Below are 15,706 nucleotides of genomic sequence, written 5' to 3' on the forward strand. Positions count from 1 at the left end.
CTCTGTTGGATTAAGACATGGTTTGCATCCTTCTGAACATTTTGGAGGGATAGTAAAAAGGATTCCTAGTAAATGTTGAGTTTTAGAAGCTCTAATAAAGACTCTGTCAGTAGTAACTTTAGGGCTTCCCTGGTGACTCAGATGGTAAAGCGTCAGCCTACAGTCTGGGAGACCTGGGTTCGAACCCTTTTGTCAGGAAAATCCCCTGGAGAAGGAAATGTCAACCCACTCAGTACTCTTGCCTGGAAAATCCCATGGACGGAGTAGTGTTGTAGGTGACAGTCCGTGGGGGTCACAAAGAGTCAGACACGACTGAGTGACTTCACTTCATGGTAAATTAACAAAGGGTTTTTTAATAGATGATAGAGTTATATGTATATATTAGAACATTAAGGTGCATCTGTTAATTTGTGGTTTAAAGGGAAGAAGAATGCCAGGCAGCCCTTTCTCTGTTTAATGGACGATGGTATGCAGGACAAGAGTTTCAGTGTGAATTCTGCCTAGTGAGCCAATGGAAAATGGCAATTTGTGGTAAAAAACAACATCATGATATTTTTTCCCCTTGACTGTTCCAGTTATATAAAAGGAGATTCTTAGCAGGAAAAAAGAAGCAAGCTCTAAAGAGAGTTTTTAAAAAACTGAATCACAATTTCCACACTTTTTATCTTTCCACACATGAGAATTGTATAAAGGACATAACATTTTAGATCTGTAATAAGCCGTGTGGGTCATGTTATGCCATGAAAAATGAGTTCACAGTGCTTTGGTGGCAGAGTCAGGTTATCTAATCTTTGATTCTGCATATTTTGTACAATGTTAAGAAGTTGCATTTTACTTTCTACAGTTTTAGAGGTGTTTTCTGTTCTTTGGCTCTTCTCATTTGAGTGGTTTTTTTCTCCCAGTCTTTTATCCTTAATGAATTTTCTGTTGTTTTCTGTCTTGTCATCCTGTCATATTTTCTGCCTTCAATGAAACATAGTTTTGTAAATTAGAGATTGATAATAGCTGTGTGGAGTCTATAAGGGTCCAGTCAGACTAATTCATGGACACTTGAGACTAATTCATGGATACATGGACTTTGCTGAGACTATCTAGCAGTTCTTTGGCCTTATTTTAAAATTTCTTTCTGTCAAATGGGCTTAGCCAAAGTGTTAGTACCTCAGGATGAAAAAAGATGCTGTTAATGCCTTTGGTGAACACTTCGCTTTTCCATTACTCTTCTTTGTTTGCTTTGTATTCACTTCTTAAAATCTCTTATTTAAAAAATAATCTGAATCACAGTAGGGGTTTGTCAGCTTGCTCTTCATTGATGCTGCTAGTTTTAAAGCTTATTAAAGTGGGGTAGGGGTAGCATTTAGAAGGCAAACTAAAAGACCAAATTCAGCATAAGTTTAAGACTTGTAACATGAAAGGGTAAAAATTGTTTTCTCTCTAAAGTTCAGTAGTTTTCTCGTTCCTAGATACCCCATTTGACTTCCCATGAAACAGGAAGCTATTCTGCCTTTAAAAAAATAACAACAGTGTAGAGGAAAACAAAAAGTTTATCAAAATGTACCCTTTTAAAGTGCACAGTTCAGTGTTTTTTTTTATCATGTTCACAGCTTCATGATGATCACCTCTAATTCTGGAACATTTTCTTCACTTTCAAAGAAATCCAACCAGTCCATCCTAAAGGAGATCAGTCCTGGTTGTTCACTGGAAGGACTGATGCTAAAGCTGAAACTCCAATACTTCGGCCACCTCATGTGAAGAGTTGACTTACTGGAAAAGACTCTGATGCTGGGAGGGATTGGGGGCAGGAGGAGAAGGGGACAACAGAGAATGAGGTGGCTGGATGGCATCACTGACTTGATGTACAGAATTTGAGTTGCCTCTGGGAGTTGGTGATGGACAGGGAGGCCTGGCATGCTGTGATTCATGGGGTTGTAAAGAGTCGGACACGACTGAGCGATTGAATTGAACTGAACTGAAAGAAATCTGACATCTGTTAACAGCCACTTGTCATTCTCTGCTTCCCTATATCTTCTCTATAGATTTGCCTATTCTGGACATTTCACATAAATAGAATCATAGAACATTGACCTTTTGTGTCGTAACTTCTTTGGCTTAACACATTTGCAAGATACAGCCATATTGTATCAACAGAATGTATGAGAACTCCATCCTTTTTACATATGAATTATACTGCTTTCTATGGTGTACTGTTGATTTGTTATTCTTTTCAGTCACCAACTTGTGTCTTGACTCTTTTGACCCCATGGACTGTAGCATGCCAAGCTTCCCTGTCCTTCAGCATCTCCCAGAGTTTACTCAAACTCATGTCTGTTGTGTCAGTGATGTCATCCAACCATCTCATTCTCTGTCGTCCCCTTCTCTTTCCTTCAGTCGTTCCCAGCATCAATTTTTTTCAGTGGGTTGGCTCTACACATCAGGTGGCCAGAGTCTTGGAGCTAAACTTCAACATTAGTCCTACCAGTGAATATTCAGGATTGATTTTCTTTAAAATGAACTGGTTTGATCTCTTTCCTTTCCAAGGGACTGTCAAGAGTTTTCTCCAGTACTGCAGTTCAGAAGCAATAGTGTTGATAACATTTTATTTTTTTGTTAGTTGATCGACTCTTAGGTTGTTTCCACCTTTTGGCTATTATATATAATGCTACTGTGAAAGTTCACCCACAGATTTTTATGTATGTTTCTCTTGTGCACATGATTCATAGCATAATTGCAAGATCATATGGTAATTCTTTGGGAGAAGGAAATGGCAGCCCACTCCAGTACTCTTGCCTGGAGAATCCCATGGGTGGAGGAGCCTGGTAGGCTGCAGTCCATGGATTCGCTGGGAGTCAGACACAACTGAGTGACTTCACTTTCACTTTCATGGTAATTCTAGGTTTACTGTTTTGAATAACTGCTTAACAGTTTTCTAAAGCAACCGAATTATTGTATAATTACACCAGCAGGGTATGATTACTGGTTTTCCATATACCCATCAGTTCAGTTCAATCACTCAGTTGTGTCCGACTCTGCAACGCCATGAATCACAGCACGCCAGGCCTCCCTGTCCATCACCAACTCCTGGAGTTCACTCAAACTCATGTCTATCGAGTTGGTGATGCTATCCAGCCATCTTATTCTCTGTCGTCCCCTTCTCCTCCCACCCCCATTCTCTCCCATCATCAGAGTCTTTTCCAGTGAGTCAGCTCTTCACATGAGGTGGCCAAAGTATTGGAGTTTCAGTCTCAGCATCAGTCTTTCCAATGAACACCCAGGATTGATCTCCTTTAGAAGGGACTGTTTGGATCTCCTTGCAGTCCAAGGGACTCTCAAGAGTCTTCTCCAACACCACAGTTCAAAAGCATCAGTTCTTTGGCGATCAGCTAGTGCTTCACAGTCCAACTCTCACATCCATACATGACCACTGGAGAAACCATAGTGTTGATTAGACGGATCTTGGTTGGCAAGGTAATGTCTCTGCTTTTTAATATGCTGTCTAGGTTGATCATAACTTTCCTTCCAAGGTGTAAGCGTCTTTTAATTTCATGGCTGCAGTCAGCATCCGCAGTGATTTTGGAGCCCCCAAAAATAAAGTCTGACACTGTTTCCACTGTTTCCCCATCTACTTCCCATGAAGTGATGGGACCAGATGCCGTGATCTTTGTTTTCTGAATGTTGAGCTTCAAGCCAACCTTTTCACTCTCCTCTTTCACTTTCATCAAGAGGCTTTTGAGTTCCTCTTCACTTTCTGCCATAAGGGTAGTGTCATCTGCATATCTGAGGTCATTGATATTTCTCCCAGGAATCTTGATTCCAGCTTGTGCTTCTTCCAGCCCAGCGTTCCTCATGATATACTCTGCATATAAGTTAAATAAGCAGGGTGACAATATAAAACCTTGATGTACTCCTTTTCCTATTCGGAACAGTTAATTTTCTCAATATTTTACCCATCCTGTCAAGTGTGAAATACTATCTCATTGTGGTTTTCATTTGCATTTCTGTAATGGCCAGTTATGTTGAACATCTTTTTATGAACTTTCTGGTCATATTTATAATCTTCTGAAGGAATGAGAAAGCAGTTGTCTGTTTTTTACTGGGTTAATTGTTTTATTATTGAGTTTGTAAGTATTCCTTAGATAATGTAGATAGAGGCCCTGTATTACCCATGTATGCTGTGCAAATAAATTTTATAGTGCACTTTTTTGCTGGTGTACTTTGAGACACAGTTAATTTTGATGAAATTTACTTCATTTATTTTAAAAGAATTTTATAATTTAAGTCTAGGGTCTATCTTAACTGTCATATATAGTGTCCTGGAGGATGGTATCTGTTTCACTTTTAACTATTTTACATATTTGAGGAAGTTACTGCTATTTTACTAAGTTCAAAAGCCCTAGTGATATTATTAATATAGATTTCAGTTTGACAGGAATGTTTTGTATTAAGAGACCTTGGTAAATTTGAAATAGTATGCTGATATTTATCATCTTATTTTAAAATACAAGGAAAATATATGTTCTTGTACCTACAGAGAGTGCTGCCTTTTCATTAGTAATTGTCTTACTACCACTCTGCTCTCAAATCACACTGCCACCTAGACTCCAAGGAGTGTGTTCTTCCCTATTACCTTGGGATCTTCACTGTTACTATCTGGGATGGTGAAACCCTAGATAAGTGTGGTCACAATTTGTTTGGTTGTGTAGTCCGGTGGGGAAATGGGATGTTCTTACTTAGTTGTGAAACTTTACCTTTTGTAATGCCAATTTGTTAGAACATTTGAATGTTATTGAAATCTGTGAGTCTGAACTGTGAAATCAGTTTGCACAAGCTATTTTAAATATGTGGGAGAAAATAGCTTTATCACACTGGTACACCATCACTGTACCTTGTGAAAGGATGAAGTGCAAGCAGTAAATGCTGTTTCCTTACTGTGCCATTGCAGGTTTATTTGAATTAGAGCAATGTCCCAGAGGGAAACACTGCAACTTCCTTCACGTGTTCAGAAAGCCAAATGATGAGTTTTGTGAAGCAAATGGAGCCATCTAACTATCTCCAGTTTGGACTGGCTCCTCCTTTGGGAAGAGCTCAGTGAGGAGGGTGAGGCTGGACCACTGTGATGACTACTATAACCGGCAAAGGAGAAGGAGGAGCCCTGTGCGGGTGCACTCCTACAAGAGGAAAGAGGAGGCTGACAGGAAGAGGAGGAGTAGTCATGAGGTCAAGAAATCTCACAAACACAGGTTTAGGAGCTGCGGAAGTCACAGTTCCTGAAGCAGCAAAAGAAAAAGGGACCACAGCATCAGGAGTGGCAGCCAGAGCTCCTCCAGGTCCATAAGCCATGGTGGGAGGACATCAGGGAGCAGAGACTGAACTTTTCAGATCCCCAAATCCAAATAAACTTCATACTTTAACTTACTTCGTCACTGTGTTCTTCAGTGATTGTATACCTTATTATGTTGTTCAGTAGCTCAGTTGTGTCTGACTCTTTCTGACCCCCTGGACTGCAGCATGCCACGCTTCGCTGTCTGTCCTTCACTGTCTCCCGAAGCTTGCTCAAATTCTTGTCCATCGAGTCAGTGATGCCATCCAGCCATCTCATCCTCTGTTATCCCCTTCTCCTGCCCTCAGTGTTTCCCAGCATCAGGGTCTTTTCCAATGAGTCAGTTCTTTGCATCAGGTGGCCAAAGTAGGAGTTTCAGCTTCAGCATCAGTCCTTCCAATGAATATCCAGGACAGATCTCCTTTCGGATAGACTGGTTGGATCTCCTTGCTGTCCAAGGGACTCCCAAGAGTCTTCTCCAGCACCGCATTTTGAAAACGTCAATTCTTTGGTGCTCAGCCTTCTTTTTGTTTTTAATTACAATTTTTTTTTTGCTCAACGTTCTTTATAGTCCAGCTCTTTCATCCGTACATGATGCTGGGAAAACCATAGCTTTGACTATATGGATCTTTGTTGGCAAAGTGATGTCTTTGCTTTTAATACACTGTCTAGGTTTGTCCTAGCTTTCCTTTCTAAGAGCAGATGCTTTAGTGCTTTAATGAACTGCTTTAGTGAACTCTATTATTCTTTCATTCTGCATCCTTTCTGGTGGAGATTTGTTTTCCAACCCACACAGTGCCCACAACAGGGAGCATGCAGGTGCATCTTCCCCTCCCCTCCACTGTCTTCTCTAATTTCTTTTTCCTTGAACTGTAGTGAACAAGTAGCTGTAGAATCAGTTGATCTCTGGCCAAGGTTATGCTCTGCTGTGTTCCAGAGGCACCATAGTCCACAGCACTCTAGTAGTTGCCACCCAAACTGATGAGGCCTCTCCTTTCCTCTTTTTCCTCTTCTCCCTTCAGGTGGGGATTGGGCCAGTTTAAGTTGTGTGAGCACAGCTCATGCACTTAAAAAGCCATTAGAGCACCTGCCTCTTGAGGAATCCCATGAAAGGATAAGCAGATTGCAAAACAGAACATACTCCTAGAACATTCACACCCAGCAAGACAGTTCCGGTTATGTGAGGCACATATTGGTTCAAAGAAAACACTGAACCCACTCCTCTGTGGCCTCTGCCTTCCAGGCAAATCCTTGACTTGTCTTTTCTGCTACTTTTCATCTTTCTTGTCTCGGTCTAGATTGCTTTACAAGAGTCTAGGAGTTACTTCTGAACCATCCTAAAGAAAGCCTGCCTTATTGAGGGAGTTTTCAAAAGATAAGTCATTGGTTGGCCACAGGAATCTTTTTTTCTGTTTTTCCCTGCATAGGCCTCATGGTGCTTTAGTGATAGGCTGTCTTAATTACAGTGCATACCCTCAAATATAGGTGTTTATATAGGGCAGTGAATGGCCTTGAGGGAGTGTACTTGGAACTATATTTAAAAGAATAAATGGGCATGTTATCTTGGAAATACTTATTGTAAATCACCTCACTTATAATAACTATTTATAAGTTAGAAATTCCATTTGCAAATGGGACTAATGGCTGTTTTCAATGAACAGTTCATGGGCTCTGTAATCTTACAATTTTCAGTGGAATTTTAACTTAATATAATGGTCTTTCATCCTTACAAAACTCAGTATACAGTATTTTGTATTTGTAATACCTGTACTAATAGGTATCATGAATACCTAGGTTTTGGCTTTATATAAACGAGGCAGTAAGTTTTGCAAATACAGTTCATTTTAGTGATTGTGCCCGCACTTAAACTAGAAAAAATTGCAGAAGGTGGAAAAGTGGATAGAAGGAATCAATTTTTATATATATATATATATATATATTTCATATTCACTGTTTTAATTGTTTCAGCAGACAATGTACATACCTCTCCACCCCTTCCTTTAAGTTAGCGTTGACAACTTTCCCTAATAAACTACTTAAAGAGAAGCTTTTCTCAAGAATGGAATGAAATTGCAAAACAAAACAACCCCCAAAAGAAAACCCAAATCACTGCTGCTTTTAAAGAACCAACACTTTTCCCAATTATATTCAAACAAAATACACAGTGTGCATCTTCAGTTTCCAAGTACTGACTCTCCTTTGCATGCTGAGCGTGGACCTGCCCTGGCGCAGCCTGTCCCTGCTCACTCTGGGTTTGGAGCCTCGCTCAGCTTCACATTATCTGAAGACGCTGGATGGAAGACTCGAACATCTTGAAATCCCAAATGGTCACGCTTCTGTTGGTGTTAGTAGTGCAAAATTTGCTACAGTCTGCTTTGTCCACCTCATAGACACTTGAGATATGCTCTTCTGTTAGACCTCTCCACCATGACCCGTCCGTCTTGGGTGGCCCCACGCGGCACGGCTTAGTTTCATTGAGTTAGAAAGGGCTGTGGTCCATATGATCAGATCAACTAGTTTTATGGGATTATGATTTCAGTGTGTCTGCCCCCAAATGCCCCCTCACAATACCTACCGTCTTATTTGGGTTTCTCTTACCTCGGTCGTGGAATATCTCTTCACAGCTGCTCCACCAAAGCGCAGCCGCTCTACCTTACCTTGGATGTGGGGTAGCTCCTCTCAGCCACGCTTCTGCGTGTGGTCAGTTGTGCCACCGGAGCCGGTGTATCCCACGTCAGAATGTGGTCCACTGGAGAAGGGAATGGCAAACCACTTCAGTATGTTTGCCTTGAGAACCCCATGAACAGTATCAAAAGGAAAAATGATAGGATACGGAATGAGGAATTCCCCAGGTCGGTAGGTGCCCAGTATGCTACTGGAGATCAGTGGAGAAATAACTCTAGAAGGAATGAACGGAGGGAGCCAAAGCAAAACCAATACCCAGTTGTGGATGTGACCGATGATAGAAGCAAGGTCCGGTGCTGTAAAGAGCAATATTGCATAGGAACCTGGAATGTTAGGTCCATGAATCAGGACAAATTGGAAGTGGTCAAACAGGAGATGGCAAGAGTGAACGTAGACATTCTAGGAATCAGTGAATTAAAATGGACTGGAATGGGTGAATTTAACTCAGATGACCATTATATTTACTACTGTGGGCAGGAATCCCTTAGAAGAAATGGAGTAGCCATCATGGTCAACAAAAGAGTCCGAAATGCAGTTCTTGGATGCAATCTTATAAACGACAGAATGATTTCTGTTCGTTTCCAAAGCAAATCATTCAATATTACAGTAATCCAGGCCTATGCCCCAACCAGTAACGCTGAAGAAGCCAAACTTGAACGGTTCTATGAAGACCTACAAGACCTTTTAGAACTAACACCCAAAAAAGATGTCCCTTCCATTCTAGGGGACTGGAATGCAAAAGTAGGAAGTCAAGAAAGACCTGGAGTAACAGGCAAATTTGGCCTTGGAGCACGGAATGAAGCAGGGCAAAGGCTAATAGAGTTTTGCCAAGAGAATGCACTGGTCATAGCAAACACCCTTTTCCAACAACACAAGAGAAGACGCTACACATGGACGTCACCAGATGGTCAACACCAAAATCAGATTGATTATATTCTTTGCAGCCAAAGAAGGAGAAGCTCTATACAGTTAGCAAAAACAAGGTCAGGAGCTGACTGTGGCTCAGATCATGAACTCCTTATCGCCAAATTCAGACTTAAATTGAAGTAAGTAGGGAAAACCACTAGACCATTCAGATATGACCTAAACCAAATTCCTTATGATTATACAGTGGAATTAAGAAATAGATTTAAGGGTCTAGATCTGATAGAGTGCCTGATGAACACTGGACGGAGGTTCGTGACATTGTACAGGAGACAGGGCCCAAGACCATCCCCATGGAAAAGAAATGCAAAAAAGGAAAATGGCTGTCTGAGGAGGCCTTACAAATAGCTGTGAAAAGAAGAGAAGCGAAAAGCAAAGGAGAAAAGGAAAGATAGAAGCATCTGAATGCAGAGTTCCAAAGAATAGCAAGGAGAGATAAGAAAGCCTTCCTCAGTGATCAATGCAAAGAAATGGAGGAAAACAACAGAATAGGAAAAACAGATCTTTTCAAGAAAATTAGAGATAGCAAGGGAACATTTCGTGCAAAGAAGGGCTCGATAAAGGACAGAAATGGTATGGACCTAACAGAAGCAGAAGATATTAAGAAGAGGTGGCAAGAATACACAGAAGAACTGTACAAAAAAGATCTTCATGACGAAGATAATCACGATGGCGTGATCACTCACCTGGAGCCAGACATCTTGGAATGTGAAGTCAAGTGGGCCTTAGAGAGCATCACTACGAACAAAGCTAGTGGAGGTGATGGAATTCCAATAGAGCTATTTCAAATCCTGACAAATGATGCTGTGAAAGTGCTGCACTCAATATGCCAGCAAATTTGGACAACTCATCAGTGGCCACAGGACTGGAAAAGGTCAGTCTTCATTCCAATCCCAAAGAAAGGGAATGCCAAAGAATTCTCAAATGACCGCACAATTGCACTCATCTCACACACTAGTAAAGTAATGCTCAAAATTCTCCAAGCCAGGCTTCAGCAGTATGTGAACCATGAACTTCCAGATGTTCAGTCTCATTTTAGAAAAGGTAGAGGCACCAGAGATCAAATTTCCAACATCTGCAGGATCATGGACAAAAGAACAGAGTTCCAGAAAAACATCTATTTCTGCTTCATTGACTATTCCAAAACCTTTGACTGTGTGGATCACAATAAACTGTGGAAAATTCTGAAAGAGGTGGGAATAGCAGACCACCTGACTTGCCTCTTGAGAAACCTGTATGCAGTTCAGGAAGCAACAGTCAGAACTGGACATGGAACAACAAACTGGTTCCAAATAGGAAAAGGAGTACGTTAAGGTTGTATATTGTCACCCTGCTTATTTAACTGATATGCAGAGTACATCATGAGGAACGCTGGGCTGGATCTTGAGGAATGCTGGGCTAGAAGAAGCACAAGCTGGAATCAAGATTGCTGGGAGAAATATCAATAACCTCAGATATGCAGATGACACCACCCTTATGGCAGAAAGTGAAGAGGAACTCAAAAGCCTCTTGATGAAAGTGAAAGAGGAGAGTGAAAAGGTTGGCTTGAAGCTCAACATTCAGAAAACAAAGATCATGGCATCTGGTCCCATCACTTCATGGGAAATAGATGGAAAAACAGTGGAAACAGTGTCAGACTTTATTTTTTGGGGCTCCAAAATCACTGCAGATGCTGATTGCAGGCAGGAAATTAAAAGATGCTTACTCCTTGGAAGGAAAGTTATGACCAACCTAGACAGCATATTAAAAAGCAGAGATATTACTTTGCCAACAAAGGTGTGTCTAGTCAAGGCTATGGTTTTTCCCTTGGTCATGTATGGATGTGAGAGTTGGACTGTGAAGCAAGCTGATCGCTGATGAATTGATGCTTTTGAACTACGGTGCTGGCGAAGACTCTTGAGAGTCCCTTGGACTGCAAGGAGATCCAACCATTCCATTCTAAAGGAGATCAATCCTGGGTGTTCATTGGAAGGACTGATGCCTAACTGAAACTCCAATACTTTGGCCACCTCATACGACGAGTTGACTCACTGAAAAAGAGTCTGATGGTAGGAAGGATTGGGGGTGGGAGGAGACGGGGACGACAGAGAATGAGATGGCTGGATGGCATGACTCAATGGACATGAGTTTGAGTGAACTCCGGGAGTTGGTGATGGACAGCAGGCCTGGCAGGCTGTGATTCATGGGGTCGCGGAGAGTCAGACATGACTGAGCGACTGAACTGAACTGAACTGAATGCTGTTCTGTTGCAGCATTTTCAGGGCTGTGTTATAGTCCTCATTAGTGACCCACTTCTTCATGTCGTGGAAGCGCTCCATGGCCGACATGTTACTCTGGATGCTCTGATGGGGTGGTCTAGCTTGGAGACAAATGTGAAGCAGCCACATCATTGTAGTTAAAGAGCATAGGGCAGGAATTGTTACCGGAAGCCACGACGTTGTTCTCTGAGACGAGTGACACCATCTGGAGGGATTCAGAGTTGAGACCTGCATGCTTTTTGTTGTGGACCTTTGTGGTGGTAGCTGATCCAGGCCAGGCGGCTGCCACTGGCTAAGAAGCTGACTCTGTGTACCCAGCTGCTGGTGCCACTGCGAGTGATCTCTGACATCAGCTGACTGAAAGGCATCTTGCCACCCCAGAATGTACTGGCTGGCTTCTTATCCACTTCTTTAATATAGGCAGAAAACACCCTGCATTTGGATTCACAGGATCCCCTGCCAGCAAGACGTTGTTGGGATTTGAATCCAATTTGAGGACTGTGGAGTGAATCGGCTTTTCAACGTGCTTGATTAGCCACCAGTCATTTTCAGACTTGAAGCAACAAATGGAGATGAGTTGTGTTCCGCTGCCCATGGGAAATTTGTTCTCTAGCGAGGACCACTTGACGAAAGTGGCAGCCTGATTAATTCTCAGGATCACAATGATTAGCTTCTCGACATCATCCTTCTGACTGCAGACTTAGGCATTGCAGTCAGCCCGCAAGTGATGATGCGGTCACTCTTGGGAGCCCAGTTGAAACCTGTGATGTGTCCATTGTGTTCCTTGAGCTCATGAAGTTTCACCCGCTGTCTCCCATTCTTTTTATAGATGTGGACTTCATGATTATTGGTGCTAAGGGTGATCTGGGTATGATCCCTGTTCCAGGCATGACAGGTGATTAGCTCCAGTAAAAATTGATGCAGTGACATTGTTAGTGTTTTCAAAGGATAGAAAGCTGGGGTTGGGCTGTCTGGACTGACTCAAAGCATTGAAGTCACAGGCTCTGGTCAGTCAATGGAAACAGGCTCCCTTGGACATGGGCAGAGGGCCCTCAAGTTATATTTTTTAATACCTGTAATGTTAATTGTTCACTAGAAAATATTCAAGAGTCAACTGCAGCAAAGTTCTAAAAGTGGCATTTATTGAAAATAGATAAAAGTCTTGAGTAACACAGGATCCACTTTCTTTGTTTAATAAGTATATGAAAACTAAATCTCCATTTTTGTCCTTACAGCAAACAACTATATTTAAATGAAAATGAATATTTAACAATTTACTGAAAACGGAAAAATTTTCAGCAATTCTCCGTAGTTTGACTAAGCTTTTGGAAAGAAATAAAAACACTACATTTGTAGGGTAAAGGACTTAGAGAAGGCGAGATTCGGGAAAAGAATGAGACTGGCACTTTAAAGAAACAAATCACCTTTAATGAGGTGAGAATGGGCGGCAATCAGATTGGTGAACTGCTGCACTAACCGAAGAAGAGAGTTAGTATATATAGGCATATATGTGGAAATCTACCATCTTAAGGGGGTCAGTTCTTCCCCAAGGTTGTTCGAATTAGTTAAACGGCTGGTGCAAGGAACTCCGGAGATCAGCCAGAGGCTGGGACCGGCTGGAAGCTGGGCATAATCAACCTTAATGTCCATTTTTCTTTGGGTGAGAGAGTTCTTTGTTTTGCATAGAATGCTGGGGAGAACCTGGAGGGGAGTTTTAACTCCAGGCTGTTTTGAGCTGTGTAACTTTCCTTCATTCCAGACTCTAAGGAATATATATAAAAAGAGAAAACAGAGGTGGGTGTCTTAATGTTCAGGGCTTGTTTGTGCTGATAAATGAGGGTCAGGGGTTTGTGGTCTGGGAGGAAGGAAGTCTAAGGCCCGTAGTTGATTTTCTATTCTAGCCATCAGGGTCTTAAGCAAAAGAACAGTCTTGACTTGGTCTCAGGAAATGGCTTGGATTTGGTCTTGGAATCCCTGGAAAAGATTAAGCAGACAAGGCCCAAAGGTGAGTAGCAAGATGATAAAAATGCATGGTCTGAGAAGGGGTGAAACCCAAGGCAACCAGTTCCAGTCTGTTAACCATGACTGCCAGGTGTTGCTTCATCTCTGGAGGATTCATGAGGCTTGATCTGTAAGGTTTTTTGCGGCTCCTTGGATGATACCCGACTGGTTGGCATAGAAACAGCAGGATTCGTCTAGAAAAAGGCACAGACCACTTCTCTGCAGTGAGTAGATCTAATTCCCTTCTGTTTTGTAATACTATAGCTGCCAAGGAATCGAGTTAATTTTGGATAGTTATTAGGCTTTGAGCTATTTCATGGAGGCTGTCTGATAGGTCTTTAGATAGTGTCTGACAGTTTTGAATGGAGGTGGTTAAGCTGGTGGTGTCTGTTTCAATTCCAGCCACTATTCTTAGTCCTACTAAGAGGGGAATGAAATGAATGGCTCGTTTATTTGCTTGTGGTTGAGAGGAATAGACAAGGGTTGATCATTGAGGGCTGTTAAAATGTTTGGACTGGAGTGTATGAGGATACAGGTTCTGGTCCAGTTAGTAGGTAGACAGGTATGTAGATGTCCCACACAGGAAAAATAGGCCAGGTGTCCTAATACAACAGCTGAAGTCAATGGCGCAGAGGAATTGGTGCGGAGGGTTTTGATCATTTGTTCAAGGATGCTCAGAGACCCCACTAAGCTGGCTCCAACAATGGGAGAGGTGGAGAAATATGTTGAGTGAAACTGTCCTGTAAAGGTTAAAGAGTGTCTTGCAGAACCAGAAACATTATATATAGCCTTTTCAGTGGCAAAGAGTAAGGTGGAGGTATGGTTGCACCTAGAGTTAGGGATTGTGCCCACGGGTTGGTCATATGAACTGTTTTGGGAATTTCTGGATATGCAAAAAGGAGCTCTTTGTAACGGTGTTACTCTTGGGCGATAGGACCTCCTATTGGAGGCTTTTTGTTGAAGGAGGAAAGTTTGGTGAGTAAAGATTTTAAGAGTGTATATGACTTTCTGATTTGGTCACTAGTGTGAAGATATTTGGAGAAGGCAATGGCAACCCACTCCAGTGTTGTTGCCTGGAAAATCCAATGGACGGAGGAGCCTGGTGGGCTACAGTCCATGGGGTCACGAGGAGTTGGACACGACTGATGTGACTTAGCAACAGCAGCAGCAGCTATTTAAGACATGAGACAAATAAAGGCTCCCCACAGTATGAGGATGTAGGGACATGTTACCTGTGGTCCAGTTGAGGATGGATGTGGGGAGGGCTGAATCTCCCAGAAGAGTTATGGATAAACATATCTAGCAGTCTTAAGCCAATTATAGGCTAGAAGCATATAGAAGGGTATGGGTTAAATTAGGGGTGCAGAATAGATAGTTGAGGTAAGGAATTTGAAGGAGTTTATGGGTCAGAGGAAGAAGGGAGGATAAGAAGATCCTGACATTTGGGGATGTGAGTATAAGAGAGATACTATGGAACAGAATTGGATTTCAAAGGTGGAAGCAATTTGTGTTTTGGAGAGCGAGCCTCTGTAACCCCAGTTGCCTAGGGCATTTCATACTGTCTTAGTGTGGACTAGGCAGTTATGGTGAGAGGAACTACATAATAATAAATCACCTACATATTGGAGTAAGGTAGTAGAGCCTATGTCTAAAGTTTGCAGGTCCCTTTGGAGGACTTGACGAAAAAAATGAGGGCTATCTGTAAACCCTTGTGGTAAAATGGTCCAAGTTAATTGTTGAGATTGATATGTTTCTGGATCTATCCAGGTGAGGGCAAATAGGGGCTGTGAGGAGTGGTTTACAGGTATAGTAAAGAAAGCATCTTTGAGGTCTAATAGAATGTGTCAGGGGGAATATGTGAGAGAAGGGTGTAGGGATTACTGACCACAGGTTGTACAGGTATTATGGTCTCATTGATCTTGCAGAGATCTTGGACTGGACACCAGGAGTGCGGTCCCTTTTTGACTGGCAATATAGGGGTATTATAACGAGAACAGATAGGCCACACAAGGCTGGTTTTGAGCAGTCAGGAGATTATTGGTTTAAGTCCTTGTCTGGATTCTGTGGTCAGGGTATATTGAGTTTCGGTTATTACTTGCGAGGGGTTTTTAAGAAAGAACTGTACGGGAGAATGGTGTCGCTACTGATGGGGCTTCGGTGTCCCAGACCTGAGGATCTACTGGGGGAAGGTCGGGGAGCAGGTTTTGGGAGTGAGGGCTGGCCACGGGTTCAGGTGCCATTTGGATGCAAAGAATTGATATGGAATCTAAGAAGGGGAGGTTTATAGAAGTTTGTGGCTTAGCCAGATGATCACGTCCCATCAGTGCCATTGGGCATCAAGGAGCTACTATAAAAGAATGTATTACTGTTGTTTTGCAGAGGAACAAAGGAGAGGAGGGGTTATTTGGGGATAAAAAAGGATGTCTGAAGCCACTTCTAAAAGTTGGAGAGGGCCCTTAAAGGAGGTTAAAAGTGAAAACGCTGCTCCAGTTCTTATTAGGAACGGGACTTTGTGTCCAGCCAC

The 15,706-nt window shown here is 42.2% G+C and overlaps 2 protein-coding genes and 2 pseudogenes across 7 annotated transcripts in view; 3 read left to right on the forward strand and 1 right to left on the reverse strand.

Moving 5' to 3' along the window:
- The window catches only part of LOC129557926 (U2 small nuclear ribonucleoprotein auxiliary factor 35 kDa subunit-related protein 2-like), a 27,800-nt gene extending 22,760 nt beyond the window's left edge, over positions 1-5,040 (forward strand). The window contains exon 9 of the mRNA XM_088834391.1: positions 4,937-5,040. Coding sequence (XP_088690517.1) covers positions 4,937-5,040 — 104 coding nt within the window. The remainder of the gene's footprint in view (positions 1-4,936) is intronic.
- The window catches only part of LOC148773059 (protein CFDP2 pseudogene), a 32,131-nt pseudogene extending 22,005 nt beyond the window's left edge, over positions 1-10,126 (forward strand). The window contains exons 3-4 of the transcript XR_016037005.1: positions 4,937-9,109; positions 10,115-10,126. The product of XR_016037005.1 is annotated as a protein CFDP2 pseudogene (transcript). The remainder of the gene's footprint in view (positions 1-4,936; positions 9,110-10,114) is intronic.
- LOC129557943 (ubiquitin carboxyl-terminal hydrolase 9X-like) overlaps positions 1-15,706 on the forward strand; it is a 218,582-nt gene that overhangs the window by 22,410 nt on the left and 180,466 nt on the right. The gene's annotated exons all lie outside the window — the stretch shown is intronic.
- LOC129557944 (actin-related protein 2/3 complex subunit 1A-like) lies at positions 7,587-12,141 on the reverse strand (annotated as a pseudogene).

This window comes from Moschus berezovskii, chromosome Y, assembly GCF_049115385.1.
Source record: "Moschus berezovskii isolate FMDL1 chromosome Y, NW_MosBer_1.0, whole genome shotgun sequence".
NCBI classification, from domain to species: Eukaryota; Metazoa; Chordata; class Mammalia; order Artiodactyla; family Moschidae; genus Moschus; species Moschus berezovskii.